At 45.2% G+C, this 24,347-nt stretch overlaps 1 protein-coding gene across 3 annotated transcripts; it reads left to right on the top strand.

Annotated features, from left to right (window-relative positions):
- Positions 1–1,302: 1,302 nt before the first annotated feature.
- Positions 1,303–24,014, top strand: LOC132593051 (uncharacterized). Of its 3 annotated transcripts, none has more exons than XM_060281752.1 (11): positions 1,303–1,408; positions 1,860–1,926; positions 3,716–4,008; positions 4,117–4,179; positions 5,761–5,865; positions 5,974–6,036; positions 7,618–7,722; positions 7,831–7,893; positions 9,474–9,578; positions 20,877–20,948; positions 21,067–24,014. In XM_060281752.1, exons 3-11 carry the CDS (start codon positions 3,735–3,737, stop codon positions 21,621–21,623), a joined length of 1,407 nt encoding a protein of 468 aa, XP_060137735.1. In that variant the 5' UTR covers positions 1,303–1,408; positions 1,860–1,926; positions 3,716–3,734; the 3' UTR covers positions 21,624–24,014. The 3 variants fall into 3 exon arrangements, 2 of the variants coding, with proteins under 2 accessions (XP_060137735.1, XP_060137736.1); XM_060281753.1 differs by having other exon boundaries at positions 1,305–1,408; positions 20,877–20,918; positions 21,187–24,014; XR_009558485.1 differs by lacking the exons at positions 20,877–20,948; positions 21,067–24,014 and adding exons at positions 9,652–9,749; positions 13,486–13,536 and having other exon boundaries at positions 1,319–1,408.
- The last annotated feature ends 333 nt before the right edge of the window (positions 24,015–24,347 follow it).

Raw genomic sequence — 24,347 nt, 5'->3', positions numbered from 1 at the left:
CCGGTACTCACCTTCCTGGCGGCGCTTCCGAAGGCCGGATGCGAAGCAAGAGGCCCCCCCCCCCCCGCGTATGTTATGGAGACAGTTTTTCTCACAAACCCAAGTTTTGGTTTTGGGTCTTTAGGAGAAGCTGTGCACCAGAATTCCATGCTGCGTCTTTCGAAACAGGGACCTACACCCACATCACGACACCTGCCTGATACGTCAGATAATTTTCACATGTGGTCTTTTTGATTAATTAAAATAGCACTCCTGTCATACTATTCAGAAGCTACTCAACAACTTTCCCACAAGAGCCTCATTGCTCTCTTGATGACGTGCAGCACAGCATACTATTGCAAGCCATTGGAAGACTCTGATTCAGGGGTTAGAACATTTGCTTTGTATGCAGAAGGTCCCAGGTTCAATCCTTGGAGTCTCCAGCTAGGGCTGGAAAAGACTTTCTTGAAATCCTGGAGTCTCTGTCCCTCAGTGACAGCAACACGGAGCTAGAGTCTAGCTTGGTAGAAAGGAGCTTTCTGCACACCTGAGAGGTTTAAAAGACCTGCAAGTTTTCTGACCTTTCAGGTCCGTTTTAAAATATCTGCATGAAAGAAAAAAAAGACCCTGCCTTCTTCTGCAAAGGACAAACTGAACCCCCAACTCCAAAGGGCTGTGAGCCAATTCCTTTCCACCATTTCTTTGCTGTTGGTGTAGGACCTAAGTCCCACCTGGGTAATAGGAGCAATGGAACCAACACAAAGAGGCAACATGCCAGGCAGGATACAGCAAGGTTCATTTGTTCAGCATATGCTAAGCAAAGGTGCAGTGCAATCAGCTCGCAACCTGCACACCGACTAGTGGATGCACAATTCTTTAATACAGCCACAAACAGGCAACAGCTGATTTCCTTAACTACAAAAAGCACATGTATTCCAAACTGCCATACGCCCTTCTCCCTTCTTATCTGGTCCTGCGAGCCCAGCTTGTACTCCCCTCCTTCCTTTACTGGGTGTGTAGGGTATAGGGTAGGCATTTGATAACAGTTTGCAAGCTACGTGCTTATGGCCTCTTGCTTTTGTCACACTTCAAGCCCCTCTATACAATGTGCTGTGTATTTGAACCCTAAATACTATTTTCATATCAATTATGTGTGTCTTAAAATAAAGGTATTGGCCCTTCATTGGTATTTGTAATGGAGGAGAGAGCAACTTCACCCACCCAGCCCAAATGCTGTACTCTTATCAGTCTGGAAACAGCAGGCAGATGCTACATGACTAGAAGTCATATGTTAACTCAGAACCCATCTGGGAGAGTGAAGCTTTCAGTTTCACATTTCACTTTCCCTGCTCTCTGCCTATAAATATAGAAGCACAGCTGTTTACTAGGAGGTGAGAAGTCTTTCTGCTGCTCCTACAGAGAAAAGAAGGTAGGTTCTATTGCTTTCTACCTGATATGCAAAGCATACAGATCTTGTGTGGATGCTTAGAGTTTGTGTACATTTCACAAACTCTTCCTTATTAAATGGAATTTCCCATTGTGATAGATCCTGCCCTACATTTGGGGTGATATTAGTATCCACTGTGTGTCCAAATAGGTGGTCCCTTCAGTAGCATATCTATCTATCATCTATCTATCTATCTATCTATCTATCTATCTATCTATCTATCTATCTATATTGTGGGGAACAACACAAAAGAGATCATATATATATATATATATATATATATATATATATATATATATATATATAGGAGATTGCTTGCATTGTGTTCTTACTATTTGAAAACCTATACAGGGCAATGAAAAATTGGTAGGCATAATAAGTATGGTTGCCAACTGATCTTTAAAAAATGCTGTGTTCTGTGTCTTTTATTGAGGTTTTTGCTGCGCAGGAAGAGGCAGAGAAGCATTTCACAGCACAGAGTGAATCACCACTTCCTACAGGTAGGTAGCCGTGTTGGTCTGACGTAGTCGAAACAATAAATAAAAAATAAACAAGTAAATAAAATTCCTTCCAGTAGAACCTTAGAGACCAACTAAGTTTGTCATGGGTTTATCATACCTGTGACAAACTTAGTTGGTCTCGAAGGTGATACTGGAAGGATTTTTTAAATTTTTTGTTTCTCCACTTCCTGTTAGCTGCAGATCCTCAGAAATTATTGAAAAGCATTAAAAACACCCAATCCTGCCCCTCTAGCATAAGCATGTGCCTCCAGTTGAACAACTTTGGGGGGGCAATCTCCCCAAACAAGCTCAACAACTTTTGGGGACCCCCCCCAAAAAAAATCCTGGCTACTCCCAGAGTGGCTCAGATTGGCTGGCTGTCAGAACACTGCCTGGGATGCTCCTCTTCTGGTGGGGGGGGGGGGTCAGCGATGAGACATGCAGGCACCCTGGTGGAGAAAACCAGCATGGGCCGTTGCAGCAGCCCTGTGTGGCCCCTACCCAGTGTGAGCAGCTCAGAATGAAAAAAGGCAGAGAGGGTGGGCATGAGTTGCAGGAGGAGGGAAAAAGGAGGGAGGGAGGGAGGGTAGAAGGCAGAAGGGAAAGCAGTGAATGGGAGCAGGAAGCCAGCGGGTGGGCAGTTCAGGTACTCATCCAGGACCGAGCAGGGCCGCGGTCGGCAGTCCCGGACTACAGGGACAGGTCCAGTGGGAACAATGTCCAGTGGCGAGGCAGCAGGGTCAGTAAACAGTCCGTGGATCTAGCCGGGTAGCCAAAGCTCAGGAACATGCCGGGGGGGGGGGGATCCATGAGGCACAGTCAAAGTCCAGTCCAAGTTCCAGGAGTCCTACATGGGTTCAGTGTGGCAAGGAGCAAGGCAGGAAGCAGGGCAAGGTCCAGGTCAGGAGCAGGGATGTGGCCACAGGCAGGTAGAGGTTAGCAACTGCGTTGCTCATGCAACTTGGGGCTGGGCTGGCTGGCCTTTATCTGCCCCGAGGCATAGGGCGGCCCCGATCCTCCAGTGACTCGCCTCTCCTGGAGGCAAGCACTCCTCCTGCAGGAACTTAGTTCCCTTCGCCTCTCTGCCCTGAGCCTCTGCAGCTCAGGAAAGGCGGGTGGGTTACCGGACCCAGGGGTAGCCTCAGCTTCCTCTGATGGGGCTGAGAATGGGACAACTGCAGGCAATGGGTCCTCCAGCACATCTGGGACCAGAGCAGACTCAGCTGATCCCTGCACCTGAGGATCCAGCACAGGTGAGGGCCCTTCAAGCTCCTGCCCTAGTCCTGGCTCAGCTGGATCTGGAGGTGGGGAATCCTGTGCAGGCTGAGATCCCTCAGGTTCAGCATCTGAGTCTGAATCCCAGGCCATCACACAGGCAGATAGATGGAGGAGGGGAGGCAGGCAGAACAGAACACACCTGACCCCAGTGGCCGTGGAGGAAGTCACTGGCAGAGAGTGAAAGGCAACAAAAAGAGAACATTTCTGGTCCATGGTCTATTCCAGCTTCGGAGGCGCCAATACAGCCCCTTGCCAAGGGCTCAAAAATGTCTGGCAGAGGAGGGGAGGGGGTTTGTGGTGCAAGTGCTAAAAATAAAATTGCACAAATTAAATTTGCTGGTAAGGAACTGAATCCCACCCTAAAATGGGACGTCTGGAACCACCCACAGTTTGCAGCTGAAGTAGAAAAACAAAAATTCAATTTGGTATAAGACAACATTTGAAAGCTGAACAGGTTCTAATTCTTTTCCCCCCCTCCTCTTATTCTCTAAATAAAATGTTTCTTTCACAGACTGCTGCTTTCAGAGATTATGTCCAGCTACGAAATTATACGCAAAGGGAGAAAGCAATTAATTGATATACTTCAGAAGAACATAGACTGTGTTTTAGATGAGTTACGCTCAGAGATTGTCATCACAAAAGAAGAATATGAGGGCCTGGAGAAATATGAAGACTCAAAGAAAAAAAGTAGAGAATTGCTTATTCTGATACAAGCAAAAGGAGAAGCCGCCTGTTGCCAGTTCCTGGAATGCTTAGAAGTCGCATGTCCTGGTTCAAATCATGCCCTGCATGTTCAAAAACACGGTGAGTCTCACCATTCTTCCCAAACCTTAAAAACGTTTAGATATATCTTCCTTCTTCCTTGTCATCACAACAGCCGTATGAGTTAAGAAACCACTTATCACTTTACAGATGAGACTCAAAATCCGCTCCAGAGTTTTGGCCACTCAGTGCTGATGTCAGAATCCCATCCAGGTGAGTTTGCAAATTGGCAGCAGAGGCTGGAGCTATTGGTTTGTTTTTGCCTTTTAAAAATCTATTTCTTTGAGGCAGGGCCAGGAAAATATTTTTCTGCCTAGGCTTGCCAGACTCAATATAGAGGACAGGACTTCTGTGCCTTTAATTGCCCTGCTCTCTTTTGAGTCTGGAAACCTTAAAGAGAAACCAGCAGACCCTTTGCTTGGAAATTAAACAAAGGGTCTGCTGGTTTCTCTTTAAGGTTTCCAGACTCAAAAGAGAGCAGGGCAATTAAAGGCACAGAAGTCATGTCCTCTATTGAGTCTGGCAACCCTATTTCTGCCTGAGGGCTGCATTCCTTTCTGGGCAACCTTCCCTGCTGGTGGTGGGTGGGGCCAAAGGCAAACGTGGGTGGAGCAACAAATGCATTTTTTTAAAAAAGAAAAGAAAAAAAGACTAGTTTCCTAGTTCTGCTGGATCTCTCAGCGGCCTTTAACACCATTGACCATAACATCCTTCTGGACCGTCTAGAGGGGCTGGGAGCTGGGGGCACCGTCATACAGTGGTTCCGCTCCTTCCTCCTGGGCCGTGTTCAGAAAGTGGTGTTGGGGGATGAGTGTTCAGACCCCTGGGCACTCACTTGTGGGGTGCCTCAGGGTTCCGTTCTCTCCCCCATGCTTTTTAATATCTATATGAAGCCGCTGGGAGAGATCATCAAGGGGTTTGGGCTGGGTGTTCATCAGTATGCAGATGACACCCAGCTCTACCTCTCTTTTAAATCAGAACCAGTTAAGGCAGTGAAGGTCCTATGTGAATGCCTGGAGGCGGTTGGAGGATGCATGGTGGCTAACAGATTGAGGTTGAATCCTGACAAGACAGAAGTAGCTACTGTTTTGGGGGACAGGGTGTGGGGGACTCCCTGGTTCTGAATGGGGTAACTGTGCCCCTGAAGGACCAGGTGTGCAGCCTGGGAGTCATTTTGGACTCACAGCTGTCCATGGAGGCACAGGTTAATTCTGTGTCCAGGGTGGCAGTCTACCAGCTCCATCTGGTACGCAGGCTGAGACCCTACCTGTCCGCAGACTGTCTCGCCAGAGTGGTGTATGCTCTGGTTATCTCCCGCTTGGACTACTGCAATGCGCTCTATGTGGGGCTACCTTTGAAATTGACCTGGAAACTGCAATTAATCCAGAATGCGGCAGCTAGACTGGTGACTGGGAGTAGCTGCCGGGATCACATAACACCAGTCCTGAGAGATCTACACTGGCTCCCAGTATGTTTCCAAGCACAATTCAAAGTGTTGGCACTGACCTTTAAAGCCCTAAACGGCCTCGGTCCTGTATACCTGAAGGAGCATCTCCACCCCCATCGTTCAGCCCGGACACTGAGATCCAGCGCCGAGGGCCTTCTGGCGGTTCCCTCATTGCAAGAAGTGAGGTTGCAGGGAAACAGACAGAGGGCTTTCTCGGCAGTGGCACCCACCCTGTGGAACACCCTTCCATCAGGTGTTAAGGAAATAAGCAGTTATCCTATTTTTAAAAGACATCTGAAGGCAGCCCTGTTTATGGAAGTTTTTAATAACCACTTATCACTTTACAGATGAGACTCAAAATCCGCTCCAGATTTCTGGCCACTCGGTGAATTATATTTACTTCTACATTCAACCAACTTTAAACAATCATGCCCTGCATGTTCAAAAACACGGTGAGTCTCACCATTCTTCCCAAACCTTAAAAACGTTTAGATATATCTTCCTTCTTCCTTGTCATCACAACAGCCATATGAGTTAAGAAACCACTTATCACTTTACAGATGAGACTCAAAATCCGCTCCAGAGTTTTGGCCACTCAGTGCTGATGTCAGAATCCCATCCAGGTGAGTTTGCAAATTGGCAGCAGAGGCTGGAGCTATTGGTTTGTTTTTGCCTTTTAAAAATCTATTTCTTTGAGGCAGGGCCAGGAAAATATTTTTCTGCCTAGGCTTGCCAGACTCAATATAGAGGACAGGACTTCTGTGCCTTTAATTGCCCTGCTCTCTTTTGAGTCTGGAAACCTTAAAGAGAAACCAGCAGACCCTTTGCTTGGAAATTAAACAAAGGGTCTGCTGGTTTCTCTTTAAGGTTTCCAGACTCAAAAGAGAGCAGGGCAATTAAAGGCACAGAAGTCATGTCCTCTATTGAGTCTGGCAACCCTATTTCTGCCTGAGGGCTGCATTCCTTTCTGGGCAACCTTCCCTGCTGGTGGTGGGTGGGGCCAAAGGCAAACGTGGGTGGAGCAACAAATGCATTTTTTTAAAAAAGAAAAGAAAAAAAGACTAGTTTCCTAGTTCTGCTGGATCTCTCAGCGGCCTTTGACACCATTGACCATAACATCCTTCTGGACCGTCTAGAGGGGCTGGGAGCTGGGGGCACCGTCATACAGTGGTTCCGCTCCTTCCTCCTGGGCCGTGTTCAGAAAGTGGTGTTGGGGGATGAGTGTTCAGACCCCTGGGCACTCACTTGTGGGGTGCCTCAGGGTTCTGTTCTCTCCCCCATGCTTTTTAATATCTATATGAAGCCGCTGGGAGAGATCATCAAGGGGTTTGGGCTGGGTGTTCATCAGTATGCAGATGACACCCAGCTCTACCTCTCTTTTAAATCAGAGCCAGTTAAGGCAGTGAAGGTCCTATGTGAATGCCTGGAGGCGGTTGGAGGATGCATGGTGGCTAACAGATTGAGGTTGAATCCTGACAAGACAGAAGTAGCTACTGTTTTGGGGGACAGGGTGTGGGGGACTCCCTGGTTCTGAATGGGGTAACTGTGCCCCTGAAGGACCAGGTGTGCAGCCTGGGAGTCATTTTGGACTCACAGCTGTCCATGGAGGCACAGGTTAATTCTGTGTCCAGGGTGGCAGTCTACCAGCTCCATCTGGTACGCAGGCTGAGACCCTACCTGTCCGCAGACTGTCTCGCCAGAGTTGTGTTTGCTCTGGTTATCTCCCGCTTGGACTACTGCAATGTGCTCTATGTGGGGCTACCTTTGAAATTGACCTGGAAACTGCAATTAATCCAGAATGCGGCAGCTAGACTGGTGACTGGGAGTGGCTGCCGGGATCACATAACACCAGTCCTGAGAGATCTACACTGGCTCCCAGTATGTTTCCAAGCACAATTCAAAGTGTTGGCACTGACCTTTAAAGCCCTAAACGGCCTCGGTCCTGTATACCTGAAGGAGCATCTCCACCCCCATCGTTCAGCCCGGACACTGAGATCCAGCGCCGAGGGCCTTCTGGCGGTTCCCTCATTGCAAGAAGTGAGGTTGCAGGGAAACAGACAGAGGGCTTTCTCGGCAGTGGCACCCACCCTGTGGAACACCCTTCCATCAGGTGTTAAGGAAATAAGCAGTTATCCTATTTTTAAAAGACATCTGAAGGCAGCCCTGTTTAGGGAACTTTTTAATAACCACTTATCACTTTACAGATGAGACTCAAAATCCGCTCCAGATTTCTGGCCACTCGGTGAATTATATTTACTTCTACACTCAACCACCTTTAAACAAACATGCCCTGCAAGTTCAAAAAAATGGTGAGTCTCACTATTCTTCCCAAACCTTAAAAACGTTTAGATATATCTTCCTTCTTCCTTGTCATCACAACAGCCATATGAGTTAAGAAACCACTTATCACTTTACAGATGAGACTCAAAATCCGCTCCAGAGTTTTGGCCACTCAGTGCTGATGTCAGAATCCCATCCAGGTGAGTTTGCAAATTGGCAGCAGAGGCTGGAGCTATTGGTTTGTTTTTGCCTTTTAAAAATCTATTTCTTTGAGGCAGGGCCAGGAAAATATTTTTCTGCCTAGGCTTGCCAGACTCAATATAGAGGACAGGACTTATGTGCCTTTAATTGCCCTCCTCTCTTTTGAGTCTGGAAACCTTAAAGAGAAACCAGCAGACCCTTTGCTTGGAAATTAAACAAAGGGTCTGCTGGTTTCTCTTTAAGGTTTCCAGACTCAAAAGAGAGCAGGGCAATTAAAGGCACAGAAGTCATGTCCTCTATTGAGTCTGGCAACCCTATTTCTGCCTGAGGGCTGCATTCCTTTCTGGGCAACCTTCCCTGCTGGTGGTGGGTGGGGCCAAAGGCAAACGTGGGTGGAGCAACAAATGCATTTTTTTAAAAAAGAAAAGAAAAAATACTAGTTTCCTAGTTCTGCTGGATCTCTCAGCGGCCTTTGACACCATTGACCATAACATCCTTCTGGACCGTCTAGAGGGGCTGGGAGCTGGGGGCACCGTCATACAGTGGTTCCGCTCCTTCCTCCTGGGCCGTGTTCAGAAAGTGGTGTTGGGGGATGAGTGTTCAGACCCCTGGGCACTCACTTGTGGGGTGCCTCAGGGTTCTGTTCTCTCCCCCATGCTTTTTAATATCTATATGAAGCCGCTGGGAGAGATCATCAAGGGGTTTGGGCTGGGTGTTCATCAGTATGCAGATGACACCCAGCTCTACCTCTCTTTTAAATCAGAACCAGTTAAGGCAGTGAAGGTCCTATGTGAATGCCTGGAGGCGGTTGGAGGATGCATGGTGGCTAACAGATTGAGGTTGAATCCTGACAAGACAGAAGTAGCTACTGTTTTGGGGGACAGGGTGTGGGGGACTCCCTGGTTCTGAATGGGGTAACTGTGCCCCTGAAGGACCAGGTGTGCAGCCTGGGAGTCATTTTGGACTCACGGCTGTCCATGGAGGCACAGGTTAATTCTGTGTCCAGGGTGGCAGTCTACCAGCTCCATCTGGTACGCAGGCTGAGACCCTACCTGTCCGCAGACTGTCTCGCCAGAGTTGTGTTTGCTCTGGTTATCTCCCGCTTGGACTACTGCAATGCGCTCTATGTGGGGCTACCTTTGAAATTGACCTGGAAACTGCAATTAATCCAGAATGCGGCAGCTAGACTGGTGACTGGGAGTGGCTGCCGGGATCACATAACACCAGTCCTGAGAGATCTACACTGGCTCCCAGTATGTTTCCAAGCACAATTCAAAGTGTTGGCACTGACCTTTAAAGCCCTAAACGGCCTCGGTCCTGTATACCTGAAGGAGCATCTCCACCCCCATCGTTCAGCCCGGACACTGAGATCCAGCGCCGAGGGCCTTCTGGCGGTTCCCTCATTGCAAGAAGTGAGGTTGCAGGGAAACAGACAGAGGGCTTTCTCGGCAGTGGCACCCACCCTGTGGAACACCCTTCCATCAGGTGTTAAGGAAATAAGCAGTTATCCTATTTTTAAAAGACATCTGAAGGCAGCCCTGTTTAGGGAACTTTTTAATAACCACTTATCACTTTACAGATGAGACTCAAAATCCGCTCCAGATTTCTGGCCACTCGGTGAATTATATTTACTTCTACACTCAACCACCTTTAAACAAACATGCCCTGCAAGTTCAAAAAAATGGTGAGTCTCACTATTCTTCCCAAACCTTAAAAGTGTTTAGATATAACTTCCTTCTTCCTTGTTATCACAACAGCCATATGAATTAAGAAACCACTTAGCACTTTACAGATGAGACTCGAAATCCACTCCAGAGTTTTGGCCACTCAGTGCTGATGTCAGAATCCCATCCAGGTGAGTTTGCAACTTGGCAGCAGAGGCTGGAGCTATTGGTTTGTTTTTGCCTTTCAAAACCTATTTCTTTGAGGCAGGGCCAGGAAAATAATTTTCTGCCTGAGGGCGGCATTTCTTTCTGGGCAACCTTCCCTGCTGGTAGTGGGTGGAGCCAAAGGCAAACGTGGGTGGAGCAACCAATGCATTTTTTGTGCAAAGACTAGTTTCTACACATTACCTTCATGTCATGCGGGGCCTCTGAGGGATGTGGCGTTCAGAGGACTGAAAAGGAAAGTTCTTCATAGACTGCCGAAGGGAAGGAGCTTGTAGAGTGTGCTGCACATGACCTCCCACTTGCCATTCACCTGATGTCCCCAATGGCAGAACACACTGAGGCCAGTAGCAGCTTGGTGAAGACTGCCATCCTCAGCCATTTGGTGGATAGCCTGAGAGAGAGTGCTGGGGAGCAGTTGGTGGCCTGGGTGCATGTTGATACCAATGACATGGGGAATGTAGTTGTGAGGTCCTGGAAGCCGCAAGAGCAGACATGAGCAGCGGTGAGCAGCTGGCGCTCATAGTTCACCTCGTACCTGGAAGGGAGTGCAGTTTCTGTGAGTAGGTGTAACCCTCCTTCCCCAGGCTGGCCCTGTTATGAGACAGGGTGAGGCAGGTACCTCAGGTGTCATGGGCTGGAGGTGCAGAGTGACAACAAGGGCCTGAAGGGAGAGAACTTTCTGGGCCCCCCAGCCTGCCCTACACCCACCCAGGTGACGTTGGCCCCATGTACCGTAAAGGACACTGTCCTGACACCAGTGGGAATGTCAGATTCAACAGTCAGTCCAGTCAGGATACAGGGTGTGTGGCACTATCTTGCCCTTTTCCTCAGGCAGCAAAGTATCTTGGACCAGCGCTGCTTCTTCCCCCTTGGGGGATCATTGCAAAGCACTGTGTGCACACTGGCAGTGGCTCTCTGTTCTGCTCACCTCGATTCTGCAAAGCAAACCTGCTCACAAGTGTTTGGCCAGCAGAGGCGGCATTTGAAGTGGAGAGCCTGGCCTTTGGCCGCAGAGAGCTCCTCATCACCATCACAGTGGAAAGGGAATGCAGGGTGTGTTGGAGAGAGAGTTTTGGAAGAGAGCTCTTACACTCTAATAGCAGAATTAAGTAGAATTAAAACTGCATTATATTTACTTCTACTGTCAACCACCTTTAAACAAACATTCCCCCGCAAAAAAATAGGCTACAATAAATCACATACACTTAGCCATCCGACGGGCGCCCAGGGAGGCGGAGGTGGCAGAGGCTATGCACCGCCAGCCTCCGGGGCAGGGAGGCAGGTCGGGAGAGGCCCAGGTTGCCCAGGCAGCATGCTCACAGGCAGGCGAGGAGGCCTGGAGCCATAGCTGCCAAGTTTTCCCTTTTCTCACGAGGAAGCCTATTCAGCATAAGGGAAAATCCCTTTTAAAAAGGGATAACTTGGCAGCTATGCCTGGAGCGGGAGACAGGGCACACGGGGTCCAGGGCACACGGGGTACCTCTCTCCTCTGCAATCACCTCCTGGCCCTGGGAGGGTCGGGTCCAGGACCCTGGTAGGCCGCATCTGGTCCGCGGGCCTTAGTTTGGGGATGCCTGTCCTGTATGATGATCTCTGTCAAGAGATAGGGGAAATGTGTTCTTGTAACTTCTTCTCAAACTTTCAATACCATCTACCATAGTATCTTTCCGGAGCGGCTGTCCAAGCTAGGAGTGGGTGGCACTGCTTTGCGGTGATGCTTAGGGGGTGCTCTTCAGCTCCACGAAAGCATCAATGTGGAATTCCTCAGGGTTCAATTTTTATCTCCTTTGCTGTTTAACATCTACATGAAACCACTGAGTAGGACCATCCTGAAACAGTTCAGGACCACAAAGCCTCTCCCCATAGAAAGCAACCGAGTTCCTGCAATCACCATCTTCTTGCAGGAACATCCCTGACCACTGGTGCTGTTAGCTAGGGATCATGGGAGTTTTAGGCCAAAACATCTAGAGGGCCGCAGTTTGGGGATGCCTGTTCTTGAGCCTCCTCCATGAGAGGTCTGGAGGGAGGCAAAATGAGAACGGGCCTTTTCTGCTATGGCTCCCCACTTGTGGAATGCTCTCCCTAGGAAGGCTTGCCTGGTGCCTTTGTTACATATCTTTAGGCTCCGGGCAAAAGCATTTTCCTTCTCTCAGGCCTTTTGCTAATTAAACAATCCATGGCCTTTTAAACAGGAGGGGGATTTGTTTGTTTGTTATGGTATAAGATGACCCCCTAATTTTCAAGTTAAAATATAGAGTTTGGTATATACTCACCGTATAAGATGACCCCTCTTCCACCGCACACCAAATTAAAATTAAACATCAGATTTGATTTCAATATGGTTATTTTAATTCAAATGCTTATGACATGCAGGTACCAGTACTTAGCAGGAAAACTGTCACTTATAAACATAAGCCACTGCCAGCAATAGACTCACGGTACAAGCGAAACCTTGTAAAAGTATTGGGGCACTAGGACCCAGAGAAGCCGTGTTCGCTGTGACTGAAGAACCAGCCACCAGTACTATTGCTCTCTGGTACTGAGCAAGCCTAAATCAAATTAAACAAACACTGAATAACGCAAATAAGCAAAATGGAAATAGAGAGAAAATATGCAAGCTCGAAAGAGCCTGCATAAACTCCCCAGCGCCACGTGCAGTGCCTCCGCACAGCAAAAGAGGGCAAGCTGCTCAAATGAACTTGAGGAAACAGAGGGCTTAAAAAAGGACCGAACAGAGCAAAGCCAGCTGATCCCGGCACTGCCTAGGAGCAATGAGAGCAATGAGGGGAAGAGAGCAATTGAGCAGTCAATATAAAGTCACAATAAAGATAAACACTTGCCCCAACAACCTTGGCAAAAGATGGGGGGGGGGGTTAGAACAAACACCCCTGGTGGAAACATTGAATCACACTGGGTGCAGTTTAGCTTTTGATTTTCAGATGCTTTTGATTTTGCTTCAACACAGGGTGGATTTGATTTAAATCGATTTAAATCACTAGTCAGTAAGACTTTGATTTAAATATTTTTTTTACAAAAAAGACTCATTCTTGCTAGTATAATCTTAATATTTACAACCAGATGAAGGTTTCATTTTTCGAATAATAAATTTTCAGAGTTTTTACCGTTATATCAAAAATTACTGATTTGGTTATACTATTACAAATACATGGGCAGATAATTATGAAATTATTTTGAGGTTAACTCTTTATATTTTGTTAACTTTGCTGTACTTTATTGGAAGGAGAAAAATAATCATTTCCTTAATAACAATTTAAACAATTTATATAACTAAAACAATAACATTACAGTATAGCATATGTATCCATGTTTGTTAACTGATGTGGTTAAACAATTTTTTTAAAAAAATATTAGACTGAGTTTTAGCACACATGAAAAACTTAAAAACAAATCCTTATTTCCTGATGAATAGCCTTTGGACTATAATGCAACTTTAATAGGAAACTATCTTTAGAATTTTTTTTCCTCCAAAAGCATTTTGTTTTAAAAATCAAATTTAAATAAAAATTTTTTAAAAAAAATCATTGATTTTTATCCACCCTGCTTCAACAGAAGTCATTCGGCATCACCTGCAGTTAATTGTAAAAAGAAGGAAATTGAATTTGTAATGACAAAGTTTTGAGCTTCCCCCCCAATCTGACCTTTTTGTTTTGTTATTGTTTGCTTTTCATCTGATGCTTTCAGATCACTTGAATCTCAGGAAAGACCTTCATGTCCCAGACTCAGGGAGGGAGACAGAAGGGAACAACTCATTCCAAAGTGAATTCAGGATCGGGGGGGGGGGGCTAGGCTCGCAACAACCCTGTCAAATAGGTTAGGTTGATGGGTTCGTTGTTGTTGTTGTTTAGTCGTTCAGTCGTGTCCGACTCTTTGTGACCCCATGGACCAGAGCACGCCAGGCACTCCTGTTTTCCACTGCATCCCGCAGTTTGGTCAGATTCATGTTCGTAGCTTCGAGAACACTGTCCAACCATCTCGTCCTCTGTCGTCCCCTTCTCCTTGTGCCCTCCATCTTCCCCAACATCAGGGTCTTTTCCAGGGAGTCTTCTCTTCTCATGAGGTGGCCAAAGTATTGGAGCCTCAGCTTCACGATCTGTCCTTCCAGTGAGCCGTCAGGGCTGATTTCCTTCATGATGGATAGGTTTGATCTTCTTGCAATCCATGGGACTCTCAGGAGTCTCCTCCAGCACCATAATTCAAAAGCATCAAATCTTTGGTGATCAGCCTTCTTTATGGTCCAACTCTCACTTCCACTGGGAAAGCTCTCACTTTCCACTTCTCACTGGGAAAACCATAGCTTTAACTATACGGACCTTTGTCGGCAAGGTGATGTCTCTGCTTTTTAAGATGCTGTCTAGGTTTGTCATTGCTTTTCTCCCAAGAAGCAGGCGTCTTTTAATTGCGTGACTGCTGTCACCATCTGCAGTGATCATGGAACCCGATCTTTAACCCCAGGTAGTCATTCTTCCCCTAATGAAGTTAACTATAGCTGTGTACATGGCAGCAAACATTCTCAATATATGACTAGATTTGGACCAGAGATCTTAGGATTTCTCCTATATTAGGGGTTCCCAAACACTGGTCAGTGGATCGATCAGCACTGGTTCACAACCTTCATTTAGGTGGTCCATGGCATGTCCACATGAAATATTCATATTGATTTATAATAATGTTTAATTTATGGTTGTTTTTTGTAAACTGCTGTGACTTCCCCAGGGAGTTATGCTTCTAGAGTGTTATAGGTATATATATTATTTTTCATTGGATTTATATACCGCCCTTCGTCATAACATTCCAGGGCACTTCACAAAATAAAATACAGGATAAAACCAAGTAAACAAGTAAAACAGAACAGCAAAACAGTAACACTCCCCTTCCCACAAACACATTTAAAAGGCTGTAGAATATTCATCAGCCAAAAGCCTGATTAATATAAATATTTTAAATAAAAGAGACAGTATGGCATACGGGTCAAAGTCATAAATAAAATAAATAAAGGAAACAAAAGAAACAATAAAATTTTATTTTCACTGGGGATGAGGGTGGGGGGGGTTAAAAACCATTTTGACTCCTGCTAAGGTTGGGAGAAAATGGCTGCCCGCTGCAGTGAGGACCCAACATAAGAAAGCAATGCCTTAGTGCCTTCTTCCCATGTGTCAGTTTTCATTTCTTAGTACATATAGTATTGATCTGATGGGTAGAGATCTTTCCTATTCTGATTAGTTCAGGAGTGTTCTAGAAGGTTTTTTTCTACGTGGGAAAGGTTTCTGATGTTTTGGTTATTTCTGCTGGGAAGCTGTGTACTCAGCGCAAAAACAATACTATATCGTGATAAATCCCTGAAACGAGATATTGATAAAGTGAATGATATTAAAACTAAACTAAAAATTGTTCAAAAAAAACAAAACTAGCTTAAATCTCCCAAATATTTAGGGGCTGAGGTTTTCTTATCAAAAACTAGACAGGAACTGTAGACTCTGAAAAGAACTGAAAGCTACACCGCAGTCTGGGGCAAAATCCCCCAAAATAAGACTCAAGTTTTGTTTAAACTAAAGGTTAGCTAATCCTATGAGACAGTTCAAATAATGAATATCATAGCTATTTGAAAAAGGTTAGGTAAAAGGCTGTAAAAGCTCTCCTAGTTGTGATGTTATAATGCTATTGCTAAGACTGCTGAAGGGTGTTTCTGATTGCTGGCTTATATACTGAGAAGCTGTGTACAGCTGGATTATGTTAGGATTTCATAGTAGATTCTGTTCCACCTTAAACAGGAACAGGCTTGGAAGAGGATGTTGACTGTGTCACATGATGTATATTTCCGTTTGTTGTACTATTGTAATGTTAGTTGCTTTCGCTTTGCTGATGGAGACAGACACATTTGGTCTTGCTTCCGAGATGCTTTAGAATAAACGCTTGTATATATGCAAGAACTTCTCTGACTTTTCTCTGATGCTGCTGATGCTGCCAAACCACGCTAACGCTGGAGATGAGCTCTGCAGATAACGTGTCCAGACTCCAAGGAGCCTGGATCGTGTTACAGCTGGCTACCGCAGGAGAGAAGACACCCGGCAGAGGCTTACCGGGGGGCTTGGTGGCCCAGGTCTTCTGCGGTTATGCCAACAAAGGGTTCCGGGCCCAGTAATGGAATGGCTAATCGCCTAGAAGGTCGCAGAACTGGCTGGTGTTCTGACCCAGGCAGCAGAAAGGCAGCAGCGTTTTCCGAATGCAGCTACAGGATGCTGGTAACATCGGACAAAGAGGAGAGAAGGTATGTAAAAGCTGGAGCTTTTACAAGCATGCCACAGCAGGCACGCAAGCAAGAGACTTTGATCTGCGCAGCCTGAAGTTTTATGGCGGGCAGTAAAACTTTCACAGTGATTAATGACTGTGAGGACAGTGGACAGTGAGGAGCTGCAGCATTTTCCCAGTTAGTAAGAGAGAAGGGAAAATGGAGTTTTTGCACAGCTCTGGCTCTGAACAGATAATTTTCCTTCAAGGAGAAAATTATCAGAAATGGGCAAAGTGTACACAGAAGAGGCTGCAGGATGCAGGAGTGTGGTACACAATTGCCGCCAAGAGGGGGAGGGATAATTCCCCAGACCAATTCCCCAGCTGGAAGTCAGATGATTCTTTTGCGAGAGGAATGATTATCCTAAGTTTGTGTCCGGGACCATTGATTTACGTCGGTGCATGCAATTCGGCTTGCGAGATGTGGGAATCGTTGAAGCTAGCAGTTGGAGGGGGAGGAAGCTGTGATGGCGATTCCCCAAATTATTGCTGGAGTGCTGGGGCACCCGGTTGCAAACCACAGGAAGAGCTGGCTGTGATGTCAGACCTGGTGGGGGTGCAGTCTCCAGTGAATGCAAGAGCTGAGGGCGCCACTTGGGAATTGCAGCAGGAGCTGGCTGTCATGTCAGACCTGGAACAAGTGGCTGCACAGAGTGCTTCAATGGAAATGGCTGAGGGCGCCAGTTGCAAATCTCAGGGAGAGATGGCGTCATCATCCCACACAGCCGTGCAGTCCCGTGGGAACCAAGGTCAGTCTTCAAAGTCTTTCCAGAAGCCGAGACGTAAACACAAGCCTGCAGGTGCAGCTTTGTCGCGAAGGAGGGGCAAGGAGATGCCCACAAAAGTGAAGCTTGTAGACAAGGCCCAGCCGAAGGGGGGAGAATTGCAGCCCACAACAGTGTCACAAGGCAAGGAGAAGGGGGGCGGCCAGGAGCAGAAGCCCACACAGCAGCAAAACGGGACTTTGCTGGCTCGAAAAGTTCAACGCAAGTTTGTTGTCAGTTCCACAGTTCAGAAGCACATTTGCAGTGACAGAAGTTTGTTTGCTTGCTTTTCTTCACAGGATGGTTTCATGAAGTCTAGTGAAGGACTTTTAAGTGTGCAAGGAACTGGACATGTTTACTTAGGAGGACTGAACTTGACACTATGTGATGTTTTGTATGTGCAAGATGCACAAAATAATTTGCTTTCCATTTCACAGATGTCTGAAGAAGGGTATGGAATTTCTTTTGAAAATGGAAGCTGTCTCATCAAGAAAGGCGATGAGGAATTTCTGAATGCTCCAAGAGTTGATAATCAATATGTGTTTACTTTTGATTATGTTGATTAAAATGTGGTTGATATGCCTGAAGTTGCCTGTGATGCTAACACTAATCAGCTTCTTCTTACAGGTGGTTTTGATCACACCAATGGTCACCTGGGTTTGCAGGAGGTGTCCAAGGAGGAGAATAGAGAGGGTTTAAAGGTTCAACCCTGTGATTCTTTTGCAGAATGCAATAATGTAATTGCTGATGATGGGAAGCTGTCTAGCAGACAGACTTCCACACCCTGTGAAGTGATTCATATTGATCTAGCTGATCAAATGACACTTTCAGTGGATGAGGTTGCAAATGACCAAGATGGTCAACTGACTCCCTCAGAGAGTGAGGAAAGGTACACCAGGAGTGATGATGGTGCCAATCCCATTGGAGTGAAATGCTCCGGTCCCAGTGAAGGTGAATTCACTTCTCAGGAGCTAGATGCTTTCCTGGATGAGAAGTGAATTCAAAAGGATCTCTCACGTCCCAAAAGTTCTTGGGAGGGTGGTTTGTGTGAGGGAGCTGGGAATTCTGGAGAATTAATGCAGCAGGGACTTACACCCTTGTTGCACAGTGCCAATCCAGAGAACGTGCAAATGGGAGGTATTTCCATGGTTCACCCAGCTGGTGATGTCAATCCCAAGGGGGTGGTAAAGGAGGAATTTTCCCTGGTTCACCTAGGTGGTGCTACCAATCCCAAGTGGGAGGAAGGTGGGGGAATTTTCCTGGTTCATGCAAATGATGTGATTCACCCAAGTGGTGGTGTAATTCATCAAGGTGAGAATGGTGCAGCACAAGCTGCAGATGATGATCAGGATGGTTCTAATTCAGTGGGAGGTAGTGGTACTGCTGTGGCTGGTGATGCAGCAGGCTACGAAGGTGTTGAAACCTCACTCAGACCTGCAGTTGACTCTGACACTGAATTGGTAGAATCACTGCTCACCATTGGTCATTTTTCTCCAGAGAAAGAGGACATGAGTGTTTGCAAATCTGAAGAGGCCACAACAGGCAAACAGCCTGAGAGATTTGCTGATGAGTTTGCTAAGACTGCTGTTGCTGTTCTTAGAAGCTCAGAAAAGGTTTTTGAACCTGCAAGCTTCAAGGAGGTTCAGGAAATGACCTCAAAAGATGCTCAACCATGGCTAGCTGCCATGAAAGCAGAGATTGATTGCTTAGATAGGAATCAGACCTGGGAACTGGTTAAAATGGTCCCAGGAATGAAGCTGGTAGATAGCAGGTGGGTCTTTAAGGCCGAAACTGACCAACATGGCAAGGTAACGAGGCACACAGCCAAACTGGTCACAACAGGGTTTTCACAGGTTCAAGGTGAAAACAACATTGAGACTATTGCACCAAATGTGAAGTATGAGAGCTTAAGGCTTTTGCTCAAGATTACTTCACAAGAGAAAATGCACGTATCACATTTTGTATTGGATGCTAATGATGCAAATGTTTCGACTGGGATTTTGCAGGAGGATCTGTTTTTACTTCCACCTGCAGGAGGAAGTAAAATTCAGTACATGGTGAGTTTGAACAAAGTATTTTTCATCAGTTTCCTTTTCTGAGATCCAGTGGTGAAGGAACCCTCTCCAGCACCCGGGGTGGGACTCCGAGGGGCGGGACGAACTGCCCAGTGACGCATGCGTGATGTCTGTACGGACTGCGCATGTGTGGCATCCCTACGGAGTGTGCACGCGCAGCAGCCTGTACGGTCGCCATGTGAGAGGCATCCTGTATGGATGCCGTGCAAGCGGCACCCATACTGACTGCATGCGCCCTCGGCCACTCTACAGCTGGGGGAGGCAGGGGCCATCTTGTCACACACACCCCAAGTGGAACCCGGGGAACTCCGCCCTCCACTTCAAACGCCCTTGCTGAGATCCTCAGGGAAGAGCAATGCCTTGCTGTGTGTTTTCCCAAATACGATCTATGAAATGGTGGAGCAGCACCTCTTAAGTAATTCCTTTTTGCAATTCTTCAGTGGTTCAGTGAACAAAGCACAAAGTATTTGCTCAGCTTAACTGTTATGTTCTGTATACTAAATGTTCATTGGTCTGTGTTTTGTTTGGAGCAGGATTACCCCTTTAGTTCTTAATAAAACTATTTTGTTTCTCTCTCTCATTTCTCTCTCTTGTAACCCTGTTTGGGCTACCTAGCCTTTGCATTCACTAGTTGAGTTTGCTATTAGACAAGAGAGATCATTTGGCAAGTGGAATCCCATGGATATTAGTAATCAGTAATATCTTCATTTTACATTTTTGTTTTAACTACATGTCCCAAAGGCAGATGAATTGGGGGGGTGGACTTTCTCACCACCCCAGCTCCAGCAGGGGAGTTAGGAAACAGCAGTGGTTAGTGTATTCTGGTGCCGAGTAAACTGGCAAAAATGAATAATTCATGCAGCAATAAATGCTGGAGATGCAATGGTGGGCATGTCCCATAAGTAAAAAATTCTGGGAATTAATTCATGAAGAGATAAAAAAAATGATAAAAATGTCTTTCCCTAAAAAGGCGGAAATGTATCTATTAGGCATTCTATATAATGAGATTCCAGGTGAGATGAAAAATATTTTTATGTACGCTTCAACAGCTGCCAGAATGCTAGTGTCAAGTAAATGGAAAAGTACAGATATCCCGACAAAGGGTGAATGGATTAATAAAATATGTGAATATCTGGAACTAGCAAAATTGACAGATGTAATTAACAACAAACCAAAAATCATAATAAGAAAACAATGGGGATATTTAAACAATTATCTAGGTAAACAAGGTCTGGGAACCAAAATCTGGCTATGTCTGGACTAACCCTGTCATCGACGAAACGAAAGCTTTAAAGAATGGAAGCATAAAAATTGACTTTATTATTGGCAAAGGATAAGAAGACAGTTAAGATAAAAATATATTATTTTACTTACTGCATGAGGAAGCAGTGGAAGTCAGGATCTTTCTCTTTTCTTCTCACTTTTCTTCATTTTCTTTTTCTTCTTTCTTTTGCTCTCTTATCTCTATTTTTACCTCTCTTTTCTTTTTCTCTCTTTTTCTATGTACATCACTGTAAATTGTTTATATGCTTTGTTTAGAGATCTTTCTTCTTTTTTGCCATGAACGTTGTGAGTTACGATTTGTAATCATTTTGTTTATGGATACGTGTGTGCAGATTGTACATATGTAATTTTATCCGAAATACTTAATAAAGATTAGAGAGAATAAAAAAAAGGAAACAGCAGTGGTTAGTGTATTCTTTAAAAGAGATGGTAAGAGGAGACTTGGACTCTCTGTTTTATCTTATCAGGTCTCATTGTTGCACGGAGAGCTTTTGCATCCAGACGGCCATTTTAGTCCTACGCCCACATTCCCAGTTAATGACATACTAACAAGTGGATTGTTGTGGTTTGCTTTAGAATGTTTGTTAACATGGCTTTTTGGACCAGGAATCGTAGAACTGTGCAGTTGGAAGGGAACTAATGCAGCTTGTATCTTGCTCCCTAGAGTGTTTGCCTCCAGAGGAGAAGCCTGAAAGCCCAAGAGTATTGGGAGAGACAGAAGAAGCAGTCCCCGAAGGTATCTCTTTTCGTGATCAGGCTGGGGTGGGGAAAGCATTTGGTTGTTACTGGTTTCATCAAAATAGGTCCTGCTGACCCCTGCTGACCCCCTGGTCTAATTCTCCTTTCCTCATCAGAACGCATCATCAGAGATCTACAGCCTCTCCTGGACAATGACAGCTCCCTTTCTCAAGCTCTGGGAGGAAGACCTTTCATTGCCTACAGACAGCCACCCAATCTTAATCAACTCCTCACCCACAACAATACAACCACCAGACTTAACATGGACACTGGTACCAGAGCCTGCAATGAACCCAGATGCCAAATTTGCTGCCACATACACCCAGACAACATCATTACTGGCCCCAACAACATCCAACATACCATCTCAGGACTATTTAATTGCTCATCTTCTAACATTGTGTATGCCATCAAATGCCAACAGTGCCCTTCAGCTCTCTATATTGGACAAACAGGCCAAACCCTACGCCAAAGGATAAATAGACATAAATCTGACATCAGGAACCACAAGAAATCAGTACGAGAACACTTCAATCTCCCAGGACATTCTATACAAGATCTCAAAGCAGCTGTTTTATTACAGGAAAATTTCAGGAACAGACAGGAAAGAGAAGATGCTGAATTCAAACTCATTACCAAGCTTAAAACCATGGAGCCCCCTGGGATGAATTAAGACATTGGATTCTTATCTCATTATGCATGAACAAGCTTTCTTTAGCGCCTCAGCCCTTGCTTTTGTGGGATGCAAAGGGTTAAGTGCAGTCAAGTCACAACAATCCCTAGAGAGTCCACTTGGAGGACTAGCTTGGTTTCCTGTTCCTCCACATGCAAATGAGTTGGGGAAGTGGCAGATAAATTCACTAGTGAGAAGCCATTTCCTCCTCTTGGATCAGACTCTATTGGACTTCAAGGACTCATATTGTGTATTTTTGAAGGATTGATTTGGATTGTGATTTTGAACTCTGTAGGATTTTTCCAGTTAAGATTTCCTGGTTGAGCACATGGTCTCTTTGTTCTGCAGTGTGCTTGGGGGATTAACTACCCCTCCCTTCCCTCAGAGTTTACAGTACTGAGAAAGCTCAGAGGTAGTGAAGATATTTTTGAGATTTTGATTTTTGAAAGATCTTGAATTTTGGGAATTTTGGGAATTTTTGAAGTTTTAAGATGGCAAGCTCCAGTTTTGGTAGTGAGGCAAGACCAAGTTTTATGCTGCTGGATGACAATAATTTTGTGCAGTGGAAGCAGCACATTTTAGTTTATCTTGCTGCTGGGCGTGTTCTGCAGGCCATTAAGGAAGAAAAGTCTACAGGAACCGATGAAGAAGCTTTAGCCAAGATAGAAGCTTGGAGTATTAAAAATGATGAAGCCAAGCACATAATTTTGAGCAACTTGAGGAATGAGCATCTATCGATGATAAATTTTGAAAATGATGCATCTAAGATCCTAGAGGACATTGAACGCATTTATGCACAATCTACAGAGAGTTCCTATAGATATTTGTTGGATAAGTTACTCAAGTTGAAGATGAATTCTAGAGAAGAGTTTACAGAGCATTTTAAGAATTTTTCTGAGATTGTTCAAAGAATTGCCCTTACTCCCAGAGCCTTTGATGATGTGACTAAAGTAACGTTTATGCTTGCATCATTGGGACCGGAATTTGCTCCATTTAAAAGTATAATGGATCACACAAAAGATCTAACTTTTAATGAGCTCATCAGGGTGGATAAAAATCAATGATTTTTTTTAAAAAAATCAAAAAATCGGATTTTTTTGATTTAAATCGGATTTTTTTTGATTTAAATCGATTTTTTTAATTTAAATTGATTTTTTTTAAATAAAATGCTTATTGAGGAAAATATATTACCATCCAAAGGTTATTCCATCATGAAATTAAGATTAGTTTTTTTAATTATGTAGAATAAGGTTGTATATGTTTAATTTTTTGGTTAAATAAATTCCATTAATCCATTCACAATGTCATGCTCTTCCAGAGGTTTTTGTAAGATTATTGGGCAGTTTCTCTGCCTACAAGATATTATCACAGGTGCTTGGTTTACTTTTGCAGTTCTCAAAACTGAATTTGACTCAACAGAGATCACATGCCTCTTCTTCACAGCAAAAATGTTATAACATGAACAGAGTTGAGAAAAAGACCTTAATCCTATTGTTCTACAAACCTATGAATACAGAAACAATCCCTTCAGTGCTAAGTTTCAAGAAGTTCAGTGAATAGAATAGAAACAATATTTTTCTGATTGTTTGGAGTGGACAGTATTTAAGTTTTTCATTTGTAGGCTGGGCTGACAGTCTAAGTTTCTTAAAATATATACATTTTGTTTTTGTTTAGCCAAATTAGTTAACAAACATGGATGTTTGTTTAAGCAAATAACATATGCTGTAATGTTATTGTTTTGGTTGAATAAATTTATTTAAATTGTTATTATTAAGGTAATGATTATTTTTCTCCTTCCTAAGTACAACAGTAAAGTTGTCCAAATATGAATGAGTAACCTAATATGAAAAGTTGTTATTCTAAAAATCTTCATCTACTTGCATATTAAAGTTATACCAGCAAGAATTAGTCTTTATGTAGAAAACTATGATTTAAATCAAGCCTTACTGACTAGTGATTTAAATCGTGATTTAAATCATGATTTAAATCAGTTTGATTTAAATCAAATCCACCCTGGAGCTCATCAACCATTTAAGAGAGGAATGCAGAGATAGCCTTGATTCTCAAGAAAGGAATCCAAGGAGGAAGGATAGCAGCTATGCATCCAAGCATTTTGGAAAGTCCAGAGAGACGTCTAGAGCAGGGGTCCCCAGACTTACTGGGCTTTGGGCCGGTGCCCGCCGCGCCGACTGCGTGGTGGGCCGGAGGGCAGGGGAGTGCGCGCACAGCGGACCGGAGGGTGGGGGAGTGCGCACCCGTGCGCATGCGCACACACACTTACTGGCGCACTGGCGCGCTTCCCGGTCGGAAAAAATCGTCGAAAATCACTTGTGCGCATGCGTATGGGCCTCCCCCGACCCGGAAGTGCACCGGAAATGACCTCTTCTGGGTCGGGAGAGGCCCATATGCATGAACACAAAGGATTTTCGGCGATTTTTTTTTTCCAATTTGGAAGATCGCCGCCGCGCTGCGTGCCGTAAGAGCGGGCGGCGGCAGCGGGCGGTGGGGGTCGTCGCGGGCCGGATTGGGAGGCCAATTGGGCCGCATCCGGCCCGGGGGCCGTAGTCTGGGGACCCCTGGTCTAGAGAAATAAATTGTTTCAAATGCAATGGCAAAGACCACATAGCAAGGAACTGCAAGGGTCCAAATGGGGATAAAGTTGAATCCCACCCCTCAAAACCACAAGGCGTTAAGAAGGGGAGTCGTGAGCAAACCATGTTGATG

The sequence above is a fragment of the Zootoca vivipara genome, chromosome 13, assembly GCF_963506605.1.
Source record: "Zootoca vivipara chromosome 13, rZooViv1.1, whole genome shotgun sequence".
Taxonomy (NCBI): Eukaryota; Metazoa; Chordata; class Lepidosauria; order Squamata; family Lacertidae; genus Zootoca; species Zootoca vivipara.
Note: the sequence above shows the minus strand (reverse complement) of the source record. Positions and strands in the feature narration are given on the sequence as shown.

What these genes read in the sequence shown, in the direction of transcription:
- LOC132593051 (XM_060281752.1), top strand. Translation starts at nt 3,735, where the DNA reads ATGTCCAGCTACGAAATTATACGCAAAGGGAGAAAGCAATTAATTGAT. An exon ending in GATGTCAGAATCCCATCCAG is followed by an intron (nt 6,037 to 7,617) that starts GTGAGTTTGCAA and finishes ATCACTTTACAG; the next exon opens with ATGAGACTCAAAATCCGCTC. An exon ending in CCTGCAAGTTCAAAAAAATG is followed by an intron (nt 7,723 to 7,830) that starts GTGAGTCTCACT and finishes ATCACTTTACAG; the next exon opens with ATGAGACTCAAAATCCGCTC.